Source organism: Monodon monoceros, unplaced genomic scaffold (genome assembly GCF_005190385.1).
Source record: "Monodon monoceros isolate NGI ecotype Baffin Bay Population unplaced genomic scaffold, NGI_Narwhal_1 Super_Scaffold_16, whole genome shotgun sequence".
Taxonomy (NCBI): domain Eukaryota; kingdom Metazoa; phylum Chordata; class Mammalia; order Artiodactyla; family Monodontidae; genus Monodon; species Monodon monoceros.
This window is the reverse complement of record NW_021703772.1, coordinates 60,924,024-60,945,061: the sequence shown is the minus strand read 5'-3', so window position 1 is coordinate 60,945,061 and position 21,038 is coordinate 60,924,024. Positions and strand designations below refer to the sequence as shown.

Genomic DNA, 21,038 nt, shown 5'->3' with positions numbered 1-21,038 from the left:
CTGAGAACAGAATAAGCCTCAAGTTTAAGTCATGGTACAGCCAATCCATTAATCATGATTTTTGGGAAAGTGACTTACTTTGCCTAAGGCTCATTTCTTAAATGGAGATAATTCCTAAGTCACAAAGTTTTTACAAAGAACATTATAAACGACATAGTGTTTCACAAATGTAAAGTCAAACTATTATTCAGTGAATTCCAGAAACATTTCTAAAAGACACCCCTTAAAGCTTAAAAAGGAAAAAAAAAAATCACAAATAATTAGGAACCCCATTCCCACTTCCCTCTATTGAGCAATCAAGTATTGAGGTGGCCCATTAGGACAAAAAGGCAAACTGTGAAAGTAGCAATCAAGCCTTTTACTTACCATAACAGTGTAAACAAGAGGCAAAAAGAGGCACTGGCTCCCCAGTGTTCCATTTTCCCCTGTGGAATGACACCAGGCAAGGATCGAGTGGATGCAACAAAGATGGGGGAAACTGTCGCACTGCCCCAGACCCCTGAAAAAGAGGCTAATGCCTTTTTGTGGGCACACGGACCGGCGCAGAGTGGGGGGTTTAGGAAGAAGGGAAGAGCTAAGAGAAATGGTACTGAGCCAATGTGGAGAAGGGGTCTCCGCAGAGGCCCCCAATAAGGAGTCCTCTGAATGCAGGCATCTGGTCTAGGAATTGTCAAATGAAAAAACTAGCAGTGGAACACTCTTCCCAGGGGATTTTGGGCAAGAGCAAGCTTTATAGTACACTAGAAGAGGCAATGTGGAAACAGCATGATTGCCTAGGAGGTCAGGGATTTCCTTATAAGGCTAGCAGGTCCTGTTTTCTAGGGTAAGGTGAGCTAGCTAAAATTAGGTTGGAGGATTGCGATTGTAGTATGTTAGGTTTCCTTGACAGGTGTTTCCCATAAGGGCAGGCTGACTAAGGTTTAGAAATGTGACCTTGACTAGGCCACTGGCGTGACATCCATTTTGTGGGTCCCCACACATGCATTCACTTTATCAGAATGCAGATATACATAAAAGCATGGCCACACAGAGTGGGGAGAGGCAGGGCGGCGGGTGGGTGGGGGAAGGCTTGACTGGAATCCCTACAGAAAACTGCAGTGCACTGGCTGTATACCAATTCTGGTGTGCGGATGGCAGCTTCTCCCGATGAGGCCTTGCAGGAAAAGTCTTAATCGCTAACTGCCAGGCCTGAAAGATCACACATATGATTCTGACCTAGAGTCAGACTCCTCACCCAAAGAAAAAAAAACTCAAGCACTCTTTACTTAACATATAATAAACTCATTCAGAAATTACATAAACTAAAATATCAATACATTTAAGAATGATTAAAACAAATAGCCCGTGAATAATAATGCCACAGCAAGTTGCTTGAGAATAATTGAGAATGTTAATTATAGTTTTAACTTCCAAGGACCACGATATGTAGAGAAACCATAGTAATCTTCAATCTATAAAAGGTCTTATTTCTAAGACCATTTGTAAGTCAGCTGTTAAGAGCTCAGAACCACATTTTCCACAGGAGCATTTTAATTGGTGATTAAGATACCAGGCTAGACTACACATGCTTTCAAAATCCATAATGTGGATGAAAAGAAATTTGTTTCTTTATTTTAGATGATCTTAGAAAACTGGCAAATTCCACTTTCCCAAATAGCTGAAACACTGCCAATCCATAATGCCTGGGGCAACTGGAATTTTATTTAATACAAAAAACAATCTGATTAAATGATTCTTTTAAAACAACAATAGCAAACACAAAAAACCTGTCGGCCATCTCGTTGCCACCTGATAACAGAAGGTGTGCCTATAAAGGTATGTTGTTTAACTAAAAATTACAACTTTACATCAAAATAAATGTTGTCCTTTCAAATAAATCACCTTAAGAGATTACTATTTATTCCAATAACAGTAAAACATCTTTGAAAACATTATTTTCAGATAATGCCCTCATAGCAAGCTAATTGATTCTTTTTCATATCCTCAGTGGTGGTAATACTTTTGTTTTAGGAAATATACCTTTTGTTGTTTTTAGAGTAAGTTGTTCTTGTTGCCATAAATGTACATATTCCCAACATAACCAGCTTGGAAAGATCATATTCATTAAGATATAGCTTCTGGTATGTTCTGTTTCCTTAAACAGTCTCAAACAGTCATACCTCATAAATCAAGTGCACATAGTACACACTGTACTGCCACAAATGATAGTATCCTTTGTGCTTATTCTGTTTTGAGAAGCCAAAACTATCTGGAAATATGAGCTAGGTTTTTTAAAGTTTTTTTTTTTAATATTGATAACAAAAATAGAAAATATACAGGGGGAAAGAGCCCTCTTACAATTACAACAAAAAAATTATATGAAATACCTAGGAATAAATTTAGCCAGAAATGTACAGGACTGATATTAAGAAAGCTATACAACTCTACAGAGGAGCATGGAAGATAATTTAATAAATAGGAAGACAGTACATGGGTTTCTGGAGCTGAAGATTCAATATTGTAAAAAAAATGTAGGGCTTCCCTGGTGGCGCAGTGGTTGAGAGTCCGCCTGCCGATGCAGGGGACACGGGTTCGTGCCCCGGTCCAGGAGGATCCCACATGCCGCGGAGCGGCTGGGCCTGTGAGCCATGGCCACTGAGCCTGCGCGTCTAGAGCCTGTGCTCCGTGGCGGGAGGGGCCACAACAGTGAGAGGCCCTCCTACCGCAAAAAACAAACAAACAAAAAATGTAAATTCTCGCCAAAATTAAAGTAATTCCAATCAAAGTTCCAAAAATGTCTTTGGGGAACTTTAACAAATAATTTTAAAGTTCATCTGGAAGAATAAACATGTAGAAAGTACCAAGAAAATACTGCAGGGGAAATGTGTGCTGTTGATTGTGGTGGCGTAGGGTTAAGGAGGGTTGGGGTAGTCCTTGCCCTTCCATACATTACAATACTCTAGAAAGCAAATATATCCTGGCCATGTCTATAGTGCCAGGATATACAGTCAAAGCACTAGAACAGAATAGAAAGTCCAGAAACTAGTCAAATTATATATAAGAATTCCATTTGTAATAAAGCTAGTATTTCAAATCAGTACGTTAAGACTGGCCTATTCAAAAAAGGGTATTAAGAAAAGGGGCTACCTATTCAGAAAAAATAAAGTTATATCCCTACTGTATCTAACACCAAATAAATTCCAGATGAATTAAAGTTTTTAATGTAAAAATACTTTTTATAGGCTTAGAAAAAATATAGGTGAATACTTACTAAAAAGTGGGGTAGAAAAGACTCTTTTGAACATTATACCAAAGCCATAAAATATAAAAGAAAAAGACTAATTGATTGCTATAGGAATGTACAGGATGATATACTATAAAAGACACTCATGGAAATAAATGCAAAATATTACAATGTGTTAATATGATTAATATATAAGGAATGTTTAGAAAATAATTATAAATGACCTCAGTAGAAAATGTGCTAATACCATCAATAAGCATTCACAAAAGAAATGCAAATGGCCACTAAACACTTAAAAATGTTCATCACACTAATAATAAATAACTTTGGGGGATGCTTATGACTGCAAGTAACAGAAGACACTATTCAAACTGGCTCAAATAAATAGAGCATGTTATCTCTCAGAACTAAGTCCAGAGGTTGGGCAAGTTCCAGGTATGGTTTCAGTTCTATAATGTCATCAAGGACCCAGGTTCATGCCATTTCTCCATCTTGCTCTAAATAGCATCACCTTCACTCTAAGGCTGGTTCACTTTGTTAATTACAAAACAGCTGCAGCAGTTCCAGGCATCACACTGGCATGGCAATATCCAGAGCAGGAAAAGGATCATCTCTTTCTTATGCCTCTTTTTAGTGATGAGGAAACTTTTTCACAAGTTCTTCAACAGACTTGCTCTTAGATTTCACTGGCCAGAACTGGGTCACAAACTATTCCTAAACCAGTCTCTCCAGAGACTGAGTTCCTATGATTACCTTAGACCTTTTGAGGTTCTCAAAGTGTGGTCTACAGATCCCTAGGGGCCCCCAAGACACTTTAAGTGGGTCTGCAAAAGGTCAGAATTATTTTCACAATACCATCAACATGTTATTTGCCTTTTTACTGTGGTGACGTTTGCACTGATGGTGTACAGGCAATGGTGGATAAAATTGCTGGGACCTTGGTCTGAATCAAGGCAGTGGCACCAAACTATACTAGAGGTCATGCCTTCTTTACCAACCATGCATTTGAAGAAAAAAAAGGAAAAACCAGTTTCACTTAAGCATATCCTTGATGAAGCAATGAAGACTGTTTTCACGGAACCCCATTTTTACTTTGGCATTTTCTCAAAAACAAAGTAAGCCTGTCAAGAAAACAACTGACAGCATTTGTTGCCATTGATAAAATTCAAGCTTTCAAGCAAAAATTAGAATTTTGGAAACCCTGTGTCCACCACTGTGAGCTTAACAGCTTGCTGACACTTAAACACTGTTCTGATGAGAATAAAGTATTTTTGATATTGTATAATGAAATGTGTCAACATTTGGAAGACCTGCACAACTCAGTGAACCAATATTTTCCAGATGGCCAAATATCACAAAATCATGCATGGGTAAAAGATCCACTCAAAGTGCAAGACAGACCAATGGATTTTAATGTAACAGAGTAGAAAAAGTTCACAGGTATGATTTCAAATATTATATTGCAATTAACCTTTAAGAAACTAACACATGGACTTCCCTGGTGGTGCAGTGGTTAAGAATCCGCCTACCCATGCAGGCGGACACAGGTTCGAGCCCTGGTCCAGGAAGATCCCACGTGCTGTGGAGCAACTAAGCCTGTGTGCCACAACTACTGAAGCCCGTGAGCCTAGAGCCCGCGAGCCACGACAGGAGAAGCCACCACAGTGAGAAGCCTCAGCTCACTGCAACTAGAGGAAGCTCGCGCGCAGCAACGAAGACACGACGCAACCAAAAATAAATAAATAAATTAATTAATTAAAAAAAGAAGCTACCACTTACTGGGATTTAGTGTAGTATTAAAGGAGATTCTTCACACTCATCTGAATAGACTTTTAAAGTACTCCGCCCCTTTCTAACTACTTATATATCTGTGTGAGATCAGATTTTCTTCATATATATCAACTGGAACAACATATCATAATAGACAGTGCAAAAGCAAATATAAGAATCTAGCCATCTTCTTTTAGGCCATACATTAAGGAGATATGCAAAAATGTAAAACCATCCTACTCTTCTAATTTTTTTCTTTTGGAAAATACTTTTAATAAAAAGGGTATTCATACTAATATGCAATAGGTTTATTTATTTATTTATTGTTTTAAAAGGACTTAAATAAATATTTAAATTTTTTCTTAGGTTTAATTTCTAATACAGCAAATAATGATAACTATGATCCATATAAACAAAAGCTCTTGGGGGGGGCCTCTATAATTTTTCAGAGTGTCAAGTGGTCCTGAGACCAAAAAACTTGAGAACTGCTGCCATAGATTAATTTTCTGGGGTGACATGGAGAGCAGAAAGTCCACCAATTAAAAAAAAATTGGTGCAATGGGTTACTCACCATCATTTTGGCAAAGGTGAAATGTTGTGATCAGCGGTGTGCAAGAACAAGCATCCTCACACATTGCCAGGGAGATTGTACCAAGAGACCTTTCCTGAGGGAACTTTGGCAATACACATGAACATTTTTAAAGAAGAAATCTGATGGAAAATTCTATTTCTAGAAATATATCCTAAGAATATAATCAGAAGAATATATTAAGGATTTGTCACAGCATTATACTGAAAAACTGCAAACAATCCAAATATTCATCTTTAGAGGACTGACTAAATTATTGTACACCTATATAAAGGAAAATTATGTAGTTACTTAGAATGTTGCTAAAAACCTAAAGCTGTTGATATGGAAAGAAGTCCATGATTCATTAGGTAGAGTAAAAAAGGTACAAAAGAGTACCTATGGTATGATCTCATTTTAAAAAATTAATACACATACCAACACATATGTGTATGCATAGAGAAAGTCTGGAAGAGTTTATGGTAGTTCCCTTTGACTGAAAGGCTCAAGGAGATCCTTATATTTTCTTCTTAATGTGTCTCAAAATGTTCTTTTCGAGAAAACTCAAATTACTTTTATAATCAGAAAATATAAAAATATTTTAAAAACCAGTAACTATATATATTCTATATACTATCCACGCTTGGGAAGGAAGGGGGAAAAAAGATGATACGGGCAGTAGTGACAGTAACACTAAAAGGTTACAAAATTTTCTGATGGTCACCCATTTCCATGGAGGAAAAGATGCCATGGAGTTTGTAAGAGTTTGGTTAGTGGGACCCAGACAGAATGCTGTAGTTGGCTGGATTCAGGACCCAAATACCTTAAGGTCAAAGAAGTCCAAAGAAAGGCTACTTTTAAAAGACCCCAATTTGTTAGACCAGGTGAGGCAGACAATTGCAGATGCTGAGAAGGTGGGGTAATAAAGCTGGAAAGACAAAGAAATTGGAAAAAGCAAAGAGGAGAAGGTGTAAAACAGACAAAACCACATTAGAATATCAAATTCCAGTTATCCAGAAACTTCCTATTCACCAACTAGGGAGGTGCTTCCTACACTGCTGTGTGACATTATGGCTGCTGTCTCTTTCCATTTGGTAACTGTGTTTCCGATGTGCTAGAACCTTTTCATTTATAGTACTTGTTAATCATCAGGCAGCACACACAGATGGCACCAGTCAGGTCTGCCCAGCCTAGCTGCTGGGAAAGCTTGTGCACCCTCTGCTGGTCAGCTCCACACCAGGACAAGAGGGTCTGTGTCTGTAGGAGACAACTTCTAAATGACAGGAATACACTTTTGTGTTCTCTATACAGCCAATTTCAGTGAAGAGTTTGGAAAACATTTCCTGAAACTGCCGCCTCAAAGAGACAATTCCAGATTAAAACAATGCCTTCCTTTGTTACACCAAAGAAAAACATCATAAAAACTAAAGTCCTATGAGAAAATATACCATCTAAAGCATCTTAAATTCGAATGACTTCAGTTTATTACATAATAAGTAAGTAAAGGTGTGCAGATGACTGCAACACTTAATATGACTATAAAGCTCCATAAGAATTTTACTCTGGTTGAAAACCTGAGATTATCATAACAAATAATACTTGTATAGGTTTTACAACTTACAAAGAGCTCTCACATTCATTTTCACACCTAATCCTTACAACAATTCTATAAGCAAGGGAGGAAGGCAGGGCAAGCATTTCTGTTATCACCATTTTACAGATGGGATCTGAGGCTCAAAGGGGTTAATGAGTGGCCTTGATCACACAGCTACAAGAACCCACACTCCAAGCAGGTCTCCTGACTCCAAATTTTACGTTCTTCTCAGAGCTCTATTCTACCTGAGCTGCTGATCTATAAGGGGTTTTCTGAAGAGTTGGTATGTATTCTAGGCAGAGAAGTAAAAGGCCTAAAACATATGTTTCTATAATACATTCATTCCATTTTGTTTCAAATATCACCAAAATTTTAGGTGCTGAACCCTAAATCTGAGGGGTTTGCACTGCAGGCAGTGCTTTGTCCTAAAAGAACATCAGTTTAACAAGGGAAGCGGATATTTTAATAAGGAATCTACTGAAAACCAAAGTTAACTTCAGAATCTCTATGTTGGCATGTCTAGGCCCATAAAAAGTATCCTGTCAGGTTTCATGGCTTCTGCATTCACTCAGTCAATACTATATATATGTAGCAGGAAACTGGGGTTGGGAATCCTCAAGTTCTGGTCCTACTTTCTCTTGAATGTTTACCGTCTTGATAATTTTTCCCTTATAAGCAAAACATTATGAATACCGTTTTGTCAGAGTGCCAAGCTAAAACTCAGTATGCTGAAGGAGAGTCATTGAAATTCAGCTATAATCACAGAGATCCCCAAAGCTAAAGAGCAAAGCAAAGTAGTAATAATAGACTCAAACAATTATATAGTGCTGGCTATGTGCCAGGCATTACTCTAAGTGCTTTACATATATTAAGTCATTTAGTCCCCCCAAGAACCCATTTAACAGATAAGTAAATTGAGGCACATAGAGGTTAAGTAATTCTAGTTAGGGTAACCAGGTTCACACACTAATAAGTAGTGAGGCTGAGATCTGAACCCAGGCAGGCTGGTACCTGAGCTCATCTTCCTTCCAGGACACCACATTACATTTTGCCATCAAGTCTCCCTAGGCTCCTCTTTGGCTCTAACAGTTTCTCAAACTTTCTTTGTTTTTGAAGGCCTTGTCAGTTTTGAGGAGTACTGATCAGTTATCTTTAGAATACCTCTCAGTAAATATTCATCAGATGTTTTTCTCATGATTAGACTGGGGTTATGGGCTTTAGGGAGGAAAACCACAGAGGTAAAGTGCCATTCTTATCACATCATATCAAGGGTACGTGATATGAACATGACTCACCACTGTTGATGTTAACCTTGATAAATTGGCTGAGGTAGTGACTGACAGGTTTCTACTGTAAAGTTACCAACCCCCCTCTTTTCCATACCATATGCTTTGGCAGGAAGTCACTATGCACAGCCAACACTTAAGGAGAGGGGAGTTATGCTCCACCTTTTTAAGGGTGAAGTGTCTACATAAATTATTTGGAATGTTTTTGCAAGGGAGATTTGTTTCTTCTCCCCCATTTATTTGTTCAATCACTTGTTTATATCAGTACAGTCTCATAGATATTTATTTTAAACTTTGGGTTATAACCCAATACTACTTTATTTTGTTGTTCAAACTATTCCTGCTTTGCCAATTAAGAGCTCTTTCTGGGGCTTCCCTGGTGGCGCAGTGGTTGAGAGTCCGCCTGCCGATGCAGGGGACGCGGGTTCGTGCCCCGGTCTGGGAAGATCCCACATGCTGCAGAGCGGCTGGGCCCGTGAGCCATGGCCGCTGGGCCTGCACATCCAGAGCCTGTGCTCCGCAAGGGGAGAGGCCACAGCAGTGAGAGGCCCGCGTACTGCAAAAAAAAAAAAAAAGAGCTCTTTCTGTTGTCTCCTATATCCTTTTGACACATTCCCATCATCGTATTTTTGAGCACTTCTTTACTTTCTGGCACTACAAGATGTTGCAGACTCTTGTATATTCCTTGACCCAGTCCTAGAATCAGCCATTTCCTCTAAAGAGTGTTGGGACTTCCCTGGTGGCGCAGTGGTTAAGAATCTGCCTGCCAATGCAGTGGACATGGGTTCAATCCCTGGTCTGGGAAGATCCCACATGCCGCGGGGCAACTAAACCTGTGCGCCACAACTACTGAGCCTGCGTTCTAGAGCCCGCGAGCCACAACCACTGAGCCTGCGTGCTACAACTATGGAAGCCTGCACACCTAGAGCCCATGCTCTGCAACAAAGAGAAGCCACTGCAATGAGAAGGCCGTGCACCACAACGAAGAGTAGCCCCCGCTCACCGCAACTAGAGAAAGCCCGTGTGCAGCAATGAAGACCCAACACAGCCAAAAATAAATAAAATAAAATAATTTATTAAATAAATAGAGTGTTTGTTCCTTTTATTGGAGAATGGTCTGGGTGCTGGGTGTGCTCTTTGCTACTACGCTGTCCTTGCTTCTAGGCCCTCTCAACTGACAAAGCAAGGAAACATATGTGTGTATACTAAACCATGTATATACACATATCTTTATCTATAAATGTTTCATATGTATCCATCTGTATCTATAGTAAGCTAACCAGAGTTTATACTAATGTCTCCAACTCTAATCCATTACCACATGGATCATTCTAGCCTTCCCCACTTGGTTGTCTATAACCTCCCACTCCAACAGTAAGAAATCTGGTTGCCATCATCCACCATGCAGCTATTAATTGTTTAATTCCAGTACTCATGTGTAGTAGTTTCAGAATTATTAACCCATACCTCTGTGGGAAACTTTTATCAACTAGAGGACAGCGCTTATGTATAGTTCCTACTGCTTTTAGTCTTACAGTCTCATTTTCAAAGTTACTTAGGTCAGCACCTTTTCTCTTGCCCCTTTCAGTGAGATCACCGCATACATTTGTAATACAGTTAGATTCTTTTGTCACCGTCTGCATTATATCCTGGAACCCCCTCTTCCCCTTCTTTTTTAAATTTTGCATACATTAAGTTTTACTCTTTGTGCTGTAAAGCTATATGGGTTTTAATAAATGCATAGTCTGGGACTTTCCTGGCACTCCAATGATTAAGACTCCACGCTTCCAATGCAGGGGGCATGGGTTTGATCCCTGGTTGGGGATCTAAGATCCTGCATGCCGTGCATGGCACTACAGGAAAAGAAAAAAAAAAAAAAATAGAAATGCACAGTGTTATGTATCCATTACAGTATCATACGAAATTTCTCTACCCTAAAAAAAAAAAAACAATGCTCTGTGCTACTTAATCAACCTTCTCTCTTCCCCAAACTCTCTACAACAGTGTATTCATGTTTATAAATTCATGTGATTCACTTCAATCCCGTTTCCACTTAGCAGATAATTGAAGGAAACAGAGTAAATGGCTTAGTCAAAATTTCACTATGTGATGCTGCTACAACTTGTGCCTTGTGACTCCTGATGTGATGCTCTTTCTACCACACAACTCCACTTCCTTGATTTCAGCAGGGAGAGGCATGGTTGTGCACACAGACAAGAAGAAGAGAAGACAGAAATGGTGCTAAGTGATCGTATCTTACATTAATGGAAGCTTTTACACTAAAAATATGAGAAAGTGGAATTCCTGTTCTGGTAATTTGGTGAGCCTGATACCCCCAAAACCTTTCTGCTATAAAATATTCCCAAAAGCCTGGACAAATACATTAAAAAATATATCTTGTTAAATATCGATACATCAGTGAGCCAGCAAGAAAGAAAGAGAAACCCTCAGAGACCAAAAGCTAGCAAAGATCCAAAGAGCTGAGAGAGCAATGAAGCCAGCAGTTGCCCAAATTCCACAGTGTTTAAAAAACAAAACACATCACCAAAACTTATCTAAACTCAAGTTTGGTTTAACATTAGAAAATATATTTATGCAATTACCACATTATCAGATTACAGGAAAAAAATTATATTATCACCTCAGCAGTTACAGACAAAGTCTTTGATAAAATTCAACACCCATTCATGACTAAAAATAAAATGAACAAGACTTTTAGCAAATATGGAATGGATGAGAAGTTCATTAAACTGATAAAAGGTAGCTACCAAAAACCTACAATGTCATCCTTAATGGTGAAATATTAGAAGTATTCCATTTATAAACATGAATAAGACAAGGATGTCCATTATCACTGGTTCTACTCAACACTGCACTGATCCTGGCCAACATAGTAAGAAAAGAAAGAGGAAAAAAAGTAAAAGAATTGAGAGGGAAGTAACAAAACTGTCACAGTTTCCAGAGGACATGATTATCTATGTAGAAAAATCCCCCAAACCTTACAAATGACAATTATTGCTATTAAAGATAAATGTTGGCAAACAAAAGATCAATATACAAAAACAATGTTGCTAAACGTAAGATCAATATACAAAAAGACAACTGCATGTTTGCATACTAGCAAAAATATAGTGAGAAGACCTAATTTGAAAATATACCATTCACACAACGAAGACCCAATGCAGCCCCCCCAAAAAAATTAATTAAAAAAATACATATACCATGTACAACACTGACCAAAAATATAATGTACTTAGAAAGTTGCAAAATATGCAATCCATTAATAAAAAGATTATAAAATTTCATTAAAAGACACTAAAAAGATCTAAATAAATGGAGAGACATACTGTCTTCAGAGATAGGATAATTTGATATGGTAAAGATGTCAGTTCTCTTCAAATTGATAGGTAGATTTAATGTCATCCCAACCAAAATTCCAGTAAGGTTTTTGTAGAACTTAAGCAGATTTAAAAATGTATATGAAAGTGCAATTGCAAAAAAGAAATAAGATCCTCCTGAAGAAAAGGAATAAGGTAGAGGACTTGCTGTACCAGCTGGAAAGGCTTATTATAAAAGTGGTCAGGTACTCATTAACCCAGGGAGAGAAAAATAGAATAGACCAGAAAATAGAGCCTAGAAATACACTATGAATGTAAACTCGATATATAACAGAGTTAGCACTACAGATATGTGGAGAAATGAGGGCCCCTCCAATAAATGGCTCTGGGACAAGTAGTCATCGGTGTACAAAAAAAAGAGGGACAATAAATGGGTGTTAGTTTAAGGTGCTTAGTTTGGGGTAATTTGTTACACAGCAATAGAAAAAGAACACCTTTTTTAATGTGTGTACCAAAACACAGGTTTAAGGTCTACAGAAGCACTTTTCTAGGAATAAAAAGCCCAAAAGAAACAAAAGCCCAGCCAGTAGAAAATGGATAAATAAATTGTAGTAAATTCACACAATGAAATACTATATATTGGTAAAAATAAATGAAATGAACTACAGGTACTCTGTCAAGTGTAATGCTGAAGCAAAAATAGACAACTTGTAGAAGAGTACATATATGCAGTATGATTCAATTTATATGATGTTCAAAAACATTCAAAACTTAATGTTTTATTTATATAAAGAAGAAAGAGGGATCCAGGAACAACGATGGACACATAGGAGATGTCAAAGTTTTAGGTAATGTTCTGTTTTTTTAAAGTTGATGATAGCTATCTGGGTATCATTTTATAATTATTATTTATATATTATGCTATGTTACCTATACATATTCTTTTGAATAAATAAAATATTTTTTTAAATAAGAGGAATAGTTTGTAAACTTTACTATCAATCCTTTAAACCTAAATCTTTCTGGACTTTGTATATGAATGAATCTACTACATATTCAGATATATATCATCAAAATATATAGAGAAAAAATAAAAGAACCAAATTTATGGTTAAAAGCCTCAATAATTTCAAAATAAATTTCCAAAAGTGACTCACTCTCACCTGAACTACTACAATTACCTGCTAACTGGTCTCTCTACTTCACTCTTGTCCTGATGCTGTACCTAACTATCTCTTTAAGGGAATGTAATATCACTCCAGAGATTTTTCCCATCACATTGCCATGGGCTCACATGCTCTGACCCCTGCTTACTTCTGGGACCTGATTTTATTCCTCTCTTCCCACATGCCCCAGCCATAGAACAAATCCTAACATTCTCCAGCATTAATGTCTATAATGCTAATGTGTACATTTAATGAAATCTTGGCATCTTTCATTGACAGCACATCGTGAGTATTTCCCAGCTTTCCATTTGTTCTGGGGAATTTGGGGATGTTGATTTGTGGTTCTGCTTTATCATGATTTCACTTGACTCTTTCCTTCATCTTTAATATCTACTACATCAGAAGTCCTGTCAGTTCTACTTTCAAAATAAATATATCCTGAATCTGTTCCCTTCTTTCCATCTCTCCTGCTACCACTCTAGTCCATCTATCATCTCTTTTTTTTTTTTTTTTTTGCGGTACGCGGGCCTCTCACTGTTGTGGCCTCTCCCGTTGCAGAGCACAGGCTCCAGACGCGCAGGCTCAGCGGCCATGGCTCACGGGCCCAGCCGCTCCGCGGCATGTGGGATCCTAACGGACCGGGGCACAAATCCGCGTCCCCTGCATCGGCAGGCGGACTCTCAACCACTGCGTCACTAGGGAAGCCCCCATCTATCATCTCTTATCTGGACCAATGCAACAGCCACCATCTCCTTGTTTCCATTCTTGTGCCACTGCAGTACACTATAGCCACAATGACCTTATTATAACAAATTAGATCACGTTACACTCCTTCTTCAAAGTGTCCTATGGCTTCCCATCACAACAGAATAAAATCCAAAATTCCTTATGCCCGATGTGACTTGGTCCCAGCCTACCTTGGCAAGTTCACTTCCCTCATGCACACTAAAGAATCACACTAGCCTTCTCATAATTTTAGAATAATCCAACGTTGTGATTGCCTTAGGGACCCCGAATTGGAGCATCCCTCTGCCTAGACTACTCTAACCTTAGTTCATGCAGATTGGCTCATCCTCATCATTCAGGGCTCAGTTCAAACTCCACTCTTCAGAGAGGCCTTTCCTGACCATCTGGGTACAGTAGGGCTCTCAACCACTCACTGTCGAGCACATCACTCTGTTTTCTCTTCTTCCCAGCACTTTATCACTACCTGAAAATCTTATTTTTAAAATCTATGTATTGTCTATCTCTCCCAACACGTGAGGACCTTGTTCCCTGTCCATTGTTATACCCTATGCTGAAATAGCTGCCAGCACATTGTAGATGAAAATAATTACATGTTGAATGAATGACCTCTTGTGGCCTTGGTTCAAATTTCTTTGTCTCTGAACAAATGTTCAGGTTTAATAACCAGAATGTTTTATACATTTATTCTGTTATGCCTCTTTAAACGACGTATGTGAACAAAAAGCATTTTATTAAGTTCTGAACTCACATGTCCTCTTTTCTGTCTTTAGAGTATCATGGCAAGGATGGTTAAGTATTCTCTAAACATCACACAGACACAGAATGAAAAAAAAAAAAGAACTAATGTTTGTTTTATGCCCCAAATTAAGAGAAGTCATTTCCAAGTCTTAACCTAGGGATATCGGTTCATGACATTTTACCTTCAACAAGAAAATATCTACTTTATAGGTAGAACTGTCAGGGATTAAAGTTTTTGTTGTTTGTTTGTGAATAAAAGAATCTTTATTGATTGATTGATTGATTCCCATAGGTTTATTTTTTATTTTATTTTTTAACATCTTTATTGGAGTATAATTGCTTTACAATGGTTAGTTTCTGCTTTATAACAAGGGATTAAAGTTTTTAAAAAGTTATTTCTTTTTATGAATATTGTGGTTTCCTACTTATTTAAAGAATGAAGACTAAATCTGATTCTATGTTAAAAGTACTTAGTTGCTGACAATAGAATCTGTACAACATTGTTTTTAGAATAGCCCATTCATTCAACATACATATGCATCCTTAGCACACTGCCTAAAATGTGGTTACTGCATATGTATGTTGAATGAATGAATGGACCTCTCTAAACACAAACGTTGGGAAGACAGGCAAACAACAATTCTAATATAGTGCCACAACTAGTGTATGCAGAGTAACGTGTTAGAAGATGGAGGGGTCAGGAAAAGTGTGTGAGTGAGGTGGGATAACCTGGGATGAGTCTTGAGATAAACAGATAAGAGGAAAGGAAGTGCGCTCCAGACAAAGTAAATTTTAAATGTAAAGGCACCCTGGCTTGAGCAAGTAGGCAACATGTCAGAAGTACAAGAGCAAATGTGGGGCTTCCCTGGTGGCGCAGTGGTTAAGAATCCATCTGCCATTGCAGGGGACACGGGTTGGAGCCCTGGTCCGGGAAGATCCCACATGCCACAGAGCAACTAAGCCCGTGCGCCACAACTACTGAGCCTGCATGCCGCAACTAATGAAGCCCACACACCTAGAGCCCGTGCTCCACAACAAGAGAAGACATCACAATGAGAAGTCCGCGCACCACAACAAAGAGAAGTCCCCGCTCACCGCAACTAGAGAAATCCCGCAGGCAGCAACGAAGACCCAATGCAGCCAAAAATAATAAATAAGTTAATAAATTTTTTTTAAAAAGCACAGACTCTAAAAAAAAAAAAGAAGCAAATGTGAAGGACGGGCAAAGGTGAGGCTGAAAATGTGGGCAAGATGCAGATAGTAAAGTGCCCTGTATACTACACTAAGGCATTCAGATTTTGTCCTATAAGGCACCTATACTGACCTCGAGGAATTCGTATTATGTAGCCTCGAGGTTATGAGATTTCTCTAGAGAAACGTTTTATTTTTAATTTGTTAAAAATCTAAATTAAAAAAAATTTTTGAACAAAAGGATACTCTGGATCACCTGGATGACTACCTTTTAATTGATTACAGTACTGTCACAAGATTTCAGTTCACACGTTTGTGTTTAGGACTGCACTGGCAAACAAGTGGTTTATCATTGGCACAGGTTTAATGAGAGACATGGAGACTTTTACATAAATGATATTTGTCAAGTGAAGGTCAAATGAAATCATGACACAATGAACAAAGGAAGATTTTTACACTGGTTTAAATAAAGAAAAGAGGTGAAGTCACTGAGTAATCTCTCAACACAAGGACAATGCGGACAGGCCTTTCTGTAAGGAATTTATGCCCTGGAGGACAGTGAAGGTTTACTTTTTAGAGCATGATAGGTCCAGCAAAAACAGTCTCATTGTTAACAATAAATAAGCATTCATCAGAATTTATTTGTTTTATAGTTTTGCTTCATTTAATGTACAACCATTTATACCGAACATATTTTAAGTTCACCATAGAGAATCCTAGGTATCTACTTAGGTTTGAGAAATTCTGCTCTTGGTGACGGGGAGCCACTGAAAGATTAAATAGGGAAATGACAGATTTGTGCTATAGAAAAATCACTCTGGCAGCAGTGTGGAGGGTTGGAATTGAAAGTATTTAAGTAAGGCAGAAAGGAGGCTACTTAACATAATAATGTGGTAAAATGGTGAGGCCCTAAATTACTCGGGGGGGAGGGGGATATGAAGAGGAGATGGATAACAGAATCAAAAGCACTTGGTTAAGGGTGACAGAAAAGAGGGCATCTAGGATGACTGTCCCTTGGGTGACTTGGTGGTGAGATACAGACCACTAGGAGACAAACAAGTTGGGGTGAAAGGGAAGGAGAAAAAAAGAGGTGATCAATTCAATTCAGCAATGATTTGAATTTCATTTTCGCCAAAGAAAACCCAGTTATCTTTTCTGGGTTCGTTTTCTCAGTGACAGCTGCATTCATGAATTACCAAATTAACTATTATAGCGCTCTCTAAAAATATACAAAGCACTCCACAGTATGCTGTAAATAAGTCATGAAAAAATCAGCAAAAGCCCAGGCCCTAAAGGAAATTCAGCAGAGTTAAAAAGAGATATGACAAATTTTTCCTAAACACTTAAAACCAATGCACTCACCCAGTATTGTACTTTTTGCTCTGTCAGTCAAATGCAATCACTCCCTAGCCCAAGTCTGAACAAGAGGCCACGTGGGAGATGCAAAGACACCACCCTCAAGGCACTTAAAAGCAAAGCAAGGGCCCTCGTCTGGTGCAAGATTACTGAAACCTTAGTGTGGTAGGAATGTCATATCCTCAATGACCCAGCCCTTGAGGATATGACAGGAACCTTGACCCTACAGGCAGGGCTAGTCACAAAGTTATCTTTTACTTAGAGGAATCAACGTGGAGTACCCTAGGCAGTTCAATAACAATGTAAATATTTCATATTTCATTCCCGATAAGAAGGGGAAAAAAAGGCGAGTAAGGACAATGCAGCAATTATCGCAAAACCAGCCTGCGTCTCTGCAGACCACAAAAGGGCGGGCCTCCGGGAAAATAATTCAACTCTAGTTTGGTGGGAATGCCAACACCTTCACCACTAACTCATAATAACAAAAGCATAGTGTTTACGGACCCAAAAGGTTTAACCTTCCACCTCATCCACAACGTCCAACGCGTGACTGAAGGGAAAGCCGTGACTGAAGGGAAAGCGTACCTTTCTTTAGCACAGGACGCTGCCTTCGGGGGAGAGGGGCGGTAGCACACGACACCGCCACCCTCTCGGCGCCCGGTCAGGGCCTCTCAGAGCAAAAGTCGGGGGCTGAGAGACGTAAGGGTACCGGGGCGGCAAGGGACGCACCCCTGAAAGCAGGGCTTGAACAGGTAACGGGGACCAAGAGGCTGCAGCACAGCGCCCCCAGAGTTCTCCCCTGACGCCACGTGCTGAGCCGGAAAGGCGCGCCAGCCCTACGGCGCAGCCTCCGCCGGGGCCAGAGGAGGCAAGGCCGGGCGGGGCCGCGGCCGGTTGGAGGCGGGGCCGGGGCAAGCGCTCGCTCCCCGCTGCCTTGTGGGGGTTGTAGTTCTGGACAGAAGTCAAGATCCCTCCGAGGGCACTGGGAACTACATTTCCCAGTGAGGGAACGGCTCCGGCGGACCGCGCGTTACGGTCGTCGCAGTGCCGGCCCCCGGGTCCGGAGTCGGAGAGCGTTTGAGGGGCCAGCCAGGAAGAGAGTTTCTTTTCCTTTCCAATTGCCCGGTCTCGGGCGGCGCCGGCTCTGCCTAACCTCGCCTCACTGCCGTGCGCCCCCGGCCCGGCTCCGGGTGTCAGCTTTTCCTGGGCCCCTCGGGGAGTTGGGGCCTGGAGGTTCGGAGGTAGCGGCCGCTGCCCGGCGCCGGAGTGAGGGGCGCACCCCTCTTGGGCCCTGCCAACTCCACCACCGGCCCGCACCTCCATGGGCCCAAGCCAGAAGCCCAACGTGTGCCGCAGGCTGAGTCGCCGGGCGCTGGGCTTCTTCTCTCGGGACGCGGGCGTGGTGCAGAGGACGAACCTGGGTATCCTGCGGGCGCTGGTGTGCCAGGTGACCGCCCGCCGGCCGGGAGCCGAACCAAGGGCAGCGGGGCGATTGGCGGAGGGTGGGGCTAGGGGTGGGAGTCAAGCTTCCGGCAGGGGTGCAGTTTTCACGCAATACAGCCCCGTTTTAAGATCACCCTTGATGGGCAGGGTGATCCAGGCCTTGAACCTGGAGGATTAGTAAATAGCCTTTAAAAGAACCGGCACATGCTTTTAGTTTTAACTTTATGTCTTATTGCAGACAGTTCTTTTTTTCTAAAAATTGGTCACCCCACTTAAGCCAAAACGTGAAGGCAGAGTGAGGAAGAATTGAACATAATGTTTTTTTAAGAACGTACATGAAATTATTTTGAAAACTGTAAATGTAACTATCCAACTTAAAATTGGTGCACAGTAGAAACTTAGGAGTTATTTACTAAATCGAAATTCCTTGTGTCTTTCAGGAAAGTACTAAGTTTAAGAATGTTTGGACAACTCATTCCAAGTCACCTATAGCCTATGAGAGAGGAAGAATATATTTTGACAACTATCGGTGCTGTGTCAGCAGGTATCTTTTTGGTGAAAGTTTTTGCTGTAATTCATTTGACTGTTGCTCTTAACTCTAATTTTTATAGAAACACATGCCTACATTAGTGCTTAGTGAAATAGGAAAATGGAGAAATCGGTCCAAAATAAGGGTAGGGGGTAAAATGCATGTAATTTTAAAATCTTGTTAAATCTAAAGTTTGAGGTTTTATCCTTGTAAACACCAACTTAAAGCAAATTTATATTGCAGGCAAAATGACAGTTTGCTGAGTACAATGTAGTATTTTATTCTGCTTAAAAGATACCAGAGTCAAGAGATCCAGGTACCTACTAATTAGATGATGTTTTAGAGAAGACTTTCTGTGTTTTGTTTTGAAACTGCTTGCCTTTGTTTTAGAAGGAAATTTTCAAACTTGCTCAAGTAGAGAATAGCATAGTGAACCCCATATATTCATTACCTGGATTCAAAAAGGATCAAGATTTTGCCATTTGCTTATCTTTTCCCACCCCCTTTTCCTTTATTCCTTTGCTAAATATTTTAAAGCATATTCCAAACATCATGCCGTACTTAAGTTTGCTTCTCTAAAAAAAATGGCTATTTTCTTTTTCTTTTTTAAGAAAGAATTCACCATTTTAAAGTGTACGATGCAATGATTTTTACTTCCTTGAAATTCAATGAAAATGAATTTGATGAACCACTGATGGTTCATATAGACATCACTACAGTTAATTTTAGAACATTTTCATTACCTCAAAAAGAAACACTGTACCCTTTAGCTATCACCAGGATACCTTCATCACCCTCAGCCCTATGCACCTGCTAGTCTACTTTCTGTCTCTATAGATTCATCTGTTTTGGACATTTCAAAAAATTGAATCACATAATACGGATTTTTGTGTGTGACTGGCTTCTTAGTAGATTACCAGTTTATTATAAAAGTTTATAACTCAGGAACAACCAGATGGAAGAGATGCATAGGGCAGTGTATATGGGAAGGAGTGCAGAGCTTCTATGCTCTCTGAGCCTGCCACTCTTCCTGAATCTCCATGTGTTCACCAACCCAAAAACACCTCTCCTTTTCTAATATATATATTTAATGCCATACATTTCCCTCTAAGGACTGTTTTTGCTGCATCCCACAAATGTTGATACACTGTATATTCATTTTAAAATTTGAGAGCTTCTTTGATCCTTGTGTTAATTATAAATGTGTCATTTAATCTCCAAATATTTTGAGATTTTCCAGCTATCTTTCTGTTATTGATCTCTAATCTAATTCCACTGTGTTCTGAGAGCATATTTTATATTATTTCTAGTTTTTTTAATTTGTTGAAGTGTACTTTATGGCCCAGAGTGTGGTCTATCTTGGTGAATGTTTCACGTGGGCTTGAGAAGAATGTGTATTCCCTTGTTGGATGAAGTACTCTAAAGATGTCAGTTGGACCCAGCTGATTGATGGTACTGTTCAGTTCAACTATATCCTTATGGACTCTGCTTGTTGGATCTGTCAGTTACTGATAGAGGTTGTTTTGAAGTCTCTTAACTATATTAGTGGATTTGTCTATTTCTCCTTGTGTTCTATAAGTTTTTGTCTCACATATTTTGACATTCTGTTGTTAGATGCATACACATTAATGCCACTCTTTATCCCTGATAATTTTCCTTGTCAAAGTCTGCTGTGTCTGAAATTAATATGGCTACTCCAGCTTTCTTTGTTTCTTTGTCTTTTATTCTTTTTCTGCCTTCTCTGATTTTAACTGAGCATCCTATATGATTACATTTTCTCTCCACTTTAACATATCAATTATATTTCTTTTTTAAACTTTTTAGTGGTTGCCTTGGAACTTGCAGTATACATTTACAACTAATCTAAGTCACTTTCAAGTCACTTTCTCCTACTCTCTTCATGAGTAGTGCAGCTACCTTATAACAGAGTGTTTCTAATTCCTCCCTCCTGTCTTTTATAATATTACTGTCATACATTTTACTTATCCATAAGCTATATTCATTGAATACCTTGTTGCTGAATACATTATTATAAACACATTTTTATCTGTTAAATCAATTAAGTATAAGAAAAACAATGGATTTTATT

The 21,038-nt window shown here is 39.3% G+C and overlaps 2 protein-coding genes across 9 annotated transcripts in view; one reads left to right on the top strand and one right to left on the bottom strand.

The window, feature by feature from the left end:
- METTL8 (methyltransferase like 8) overlaps positions 1 to 17,769 on the bottom strand; it is a 152,168-nt gene extending 134,399 nt beyond the window's left edge. For all 8 annotated transcript variants that reach the window (XR_003793864.1, XR_003793863.1, XM_029224745.1 and 5 more), the window contains exon 1: positions 17,563 to 17,769. The gene's annotated coding sequence lies outside the window, so the exon portion shown is untranslated. The remainder of the gene's footprint in view (positions 1 to 17,562) is intronic.
- A 231-nt stretch (positions 17,770 to 18,000) lies between these two features.
- DCAF17 (DDB1 and CUL4 associated factor 17) overlaps positions 18,001 to 21,038 on the top strand; it is a 37,437-nt gene continuing 34,399 nt past the window's right edge. The window contains exons 1-2 of the mRNA XM_029224605.1: positions 18,001 to 18,424; positions 18,861 to 18,964. Of these exons, the coding sequence (XP_029080438.1) occupies positions 18,299 to 18,424; positions 18,861 to 18,964 (230 nt within the window). The 5' untranslated portion in view covers positions 18,001 to 18,298. The remainder of the gene's footprint in view (positions 18,425 to 18,860; positions 18,965 to 21,038) is intronic.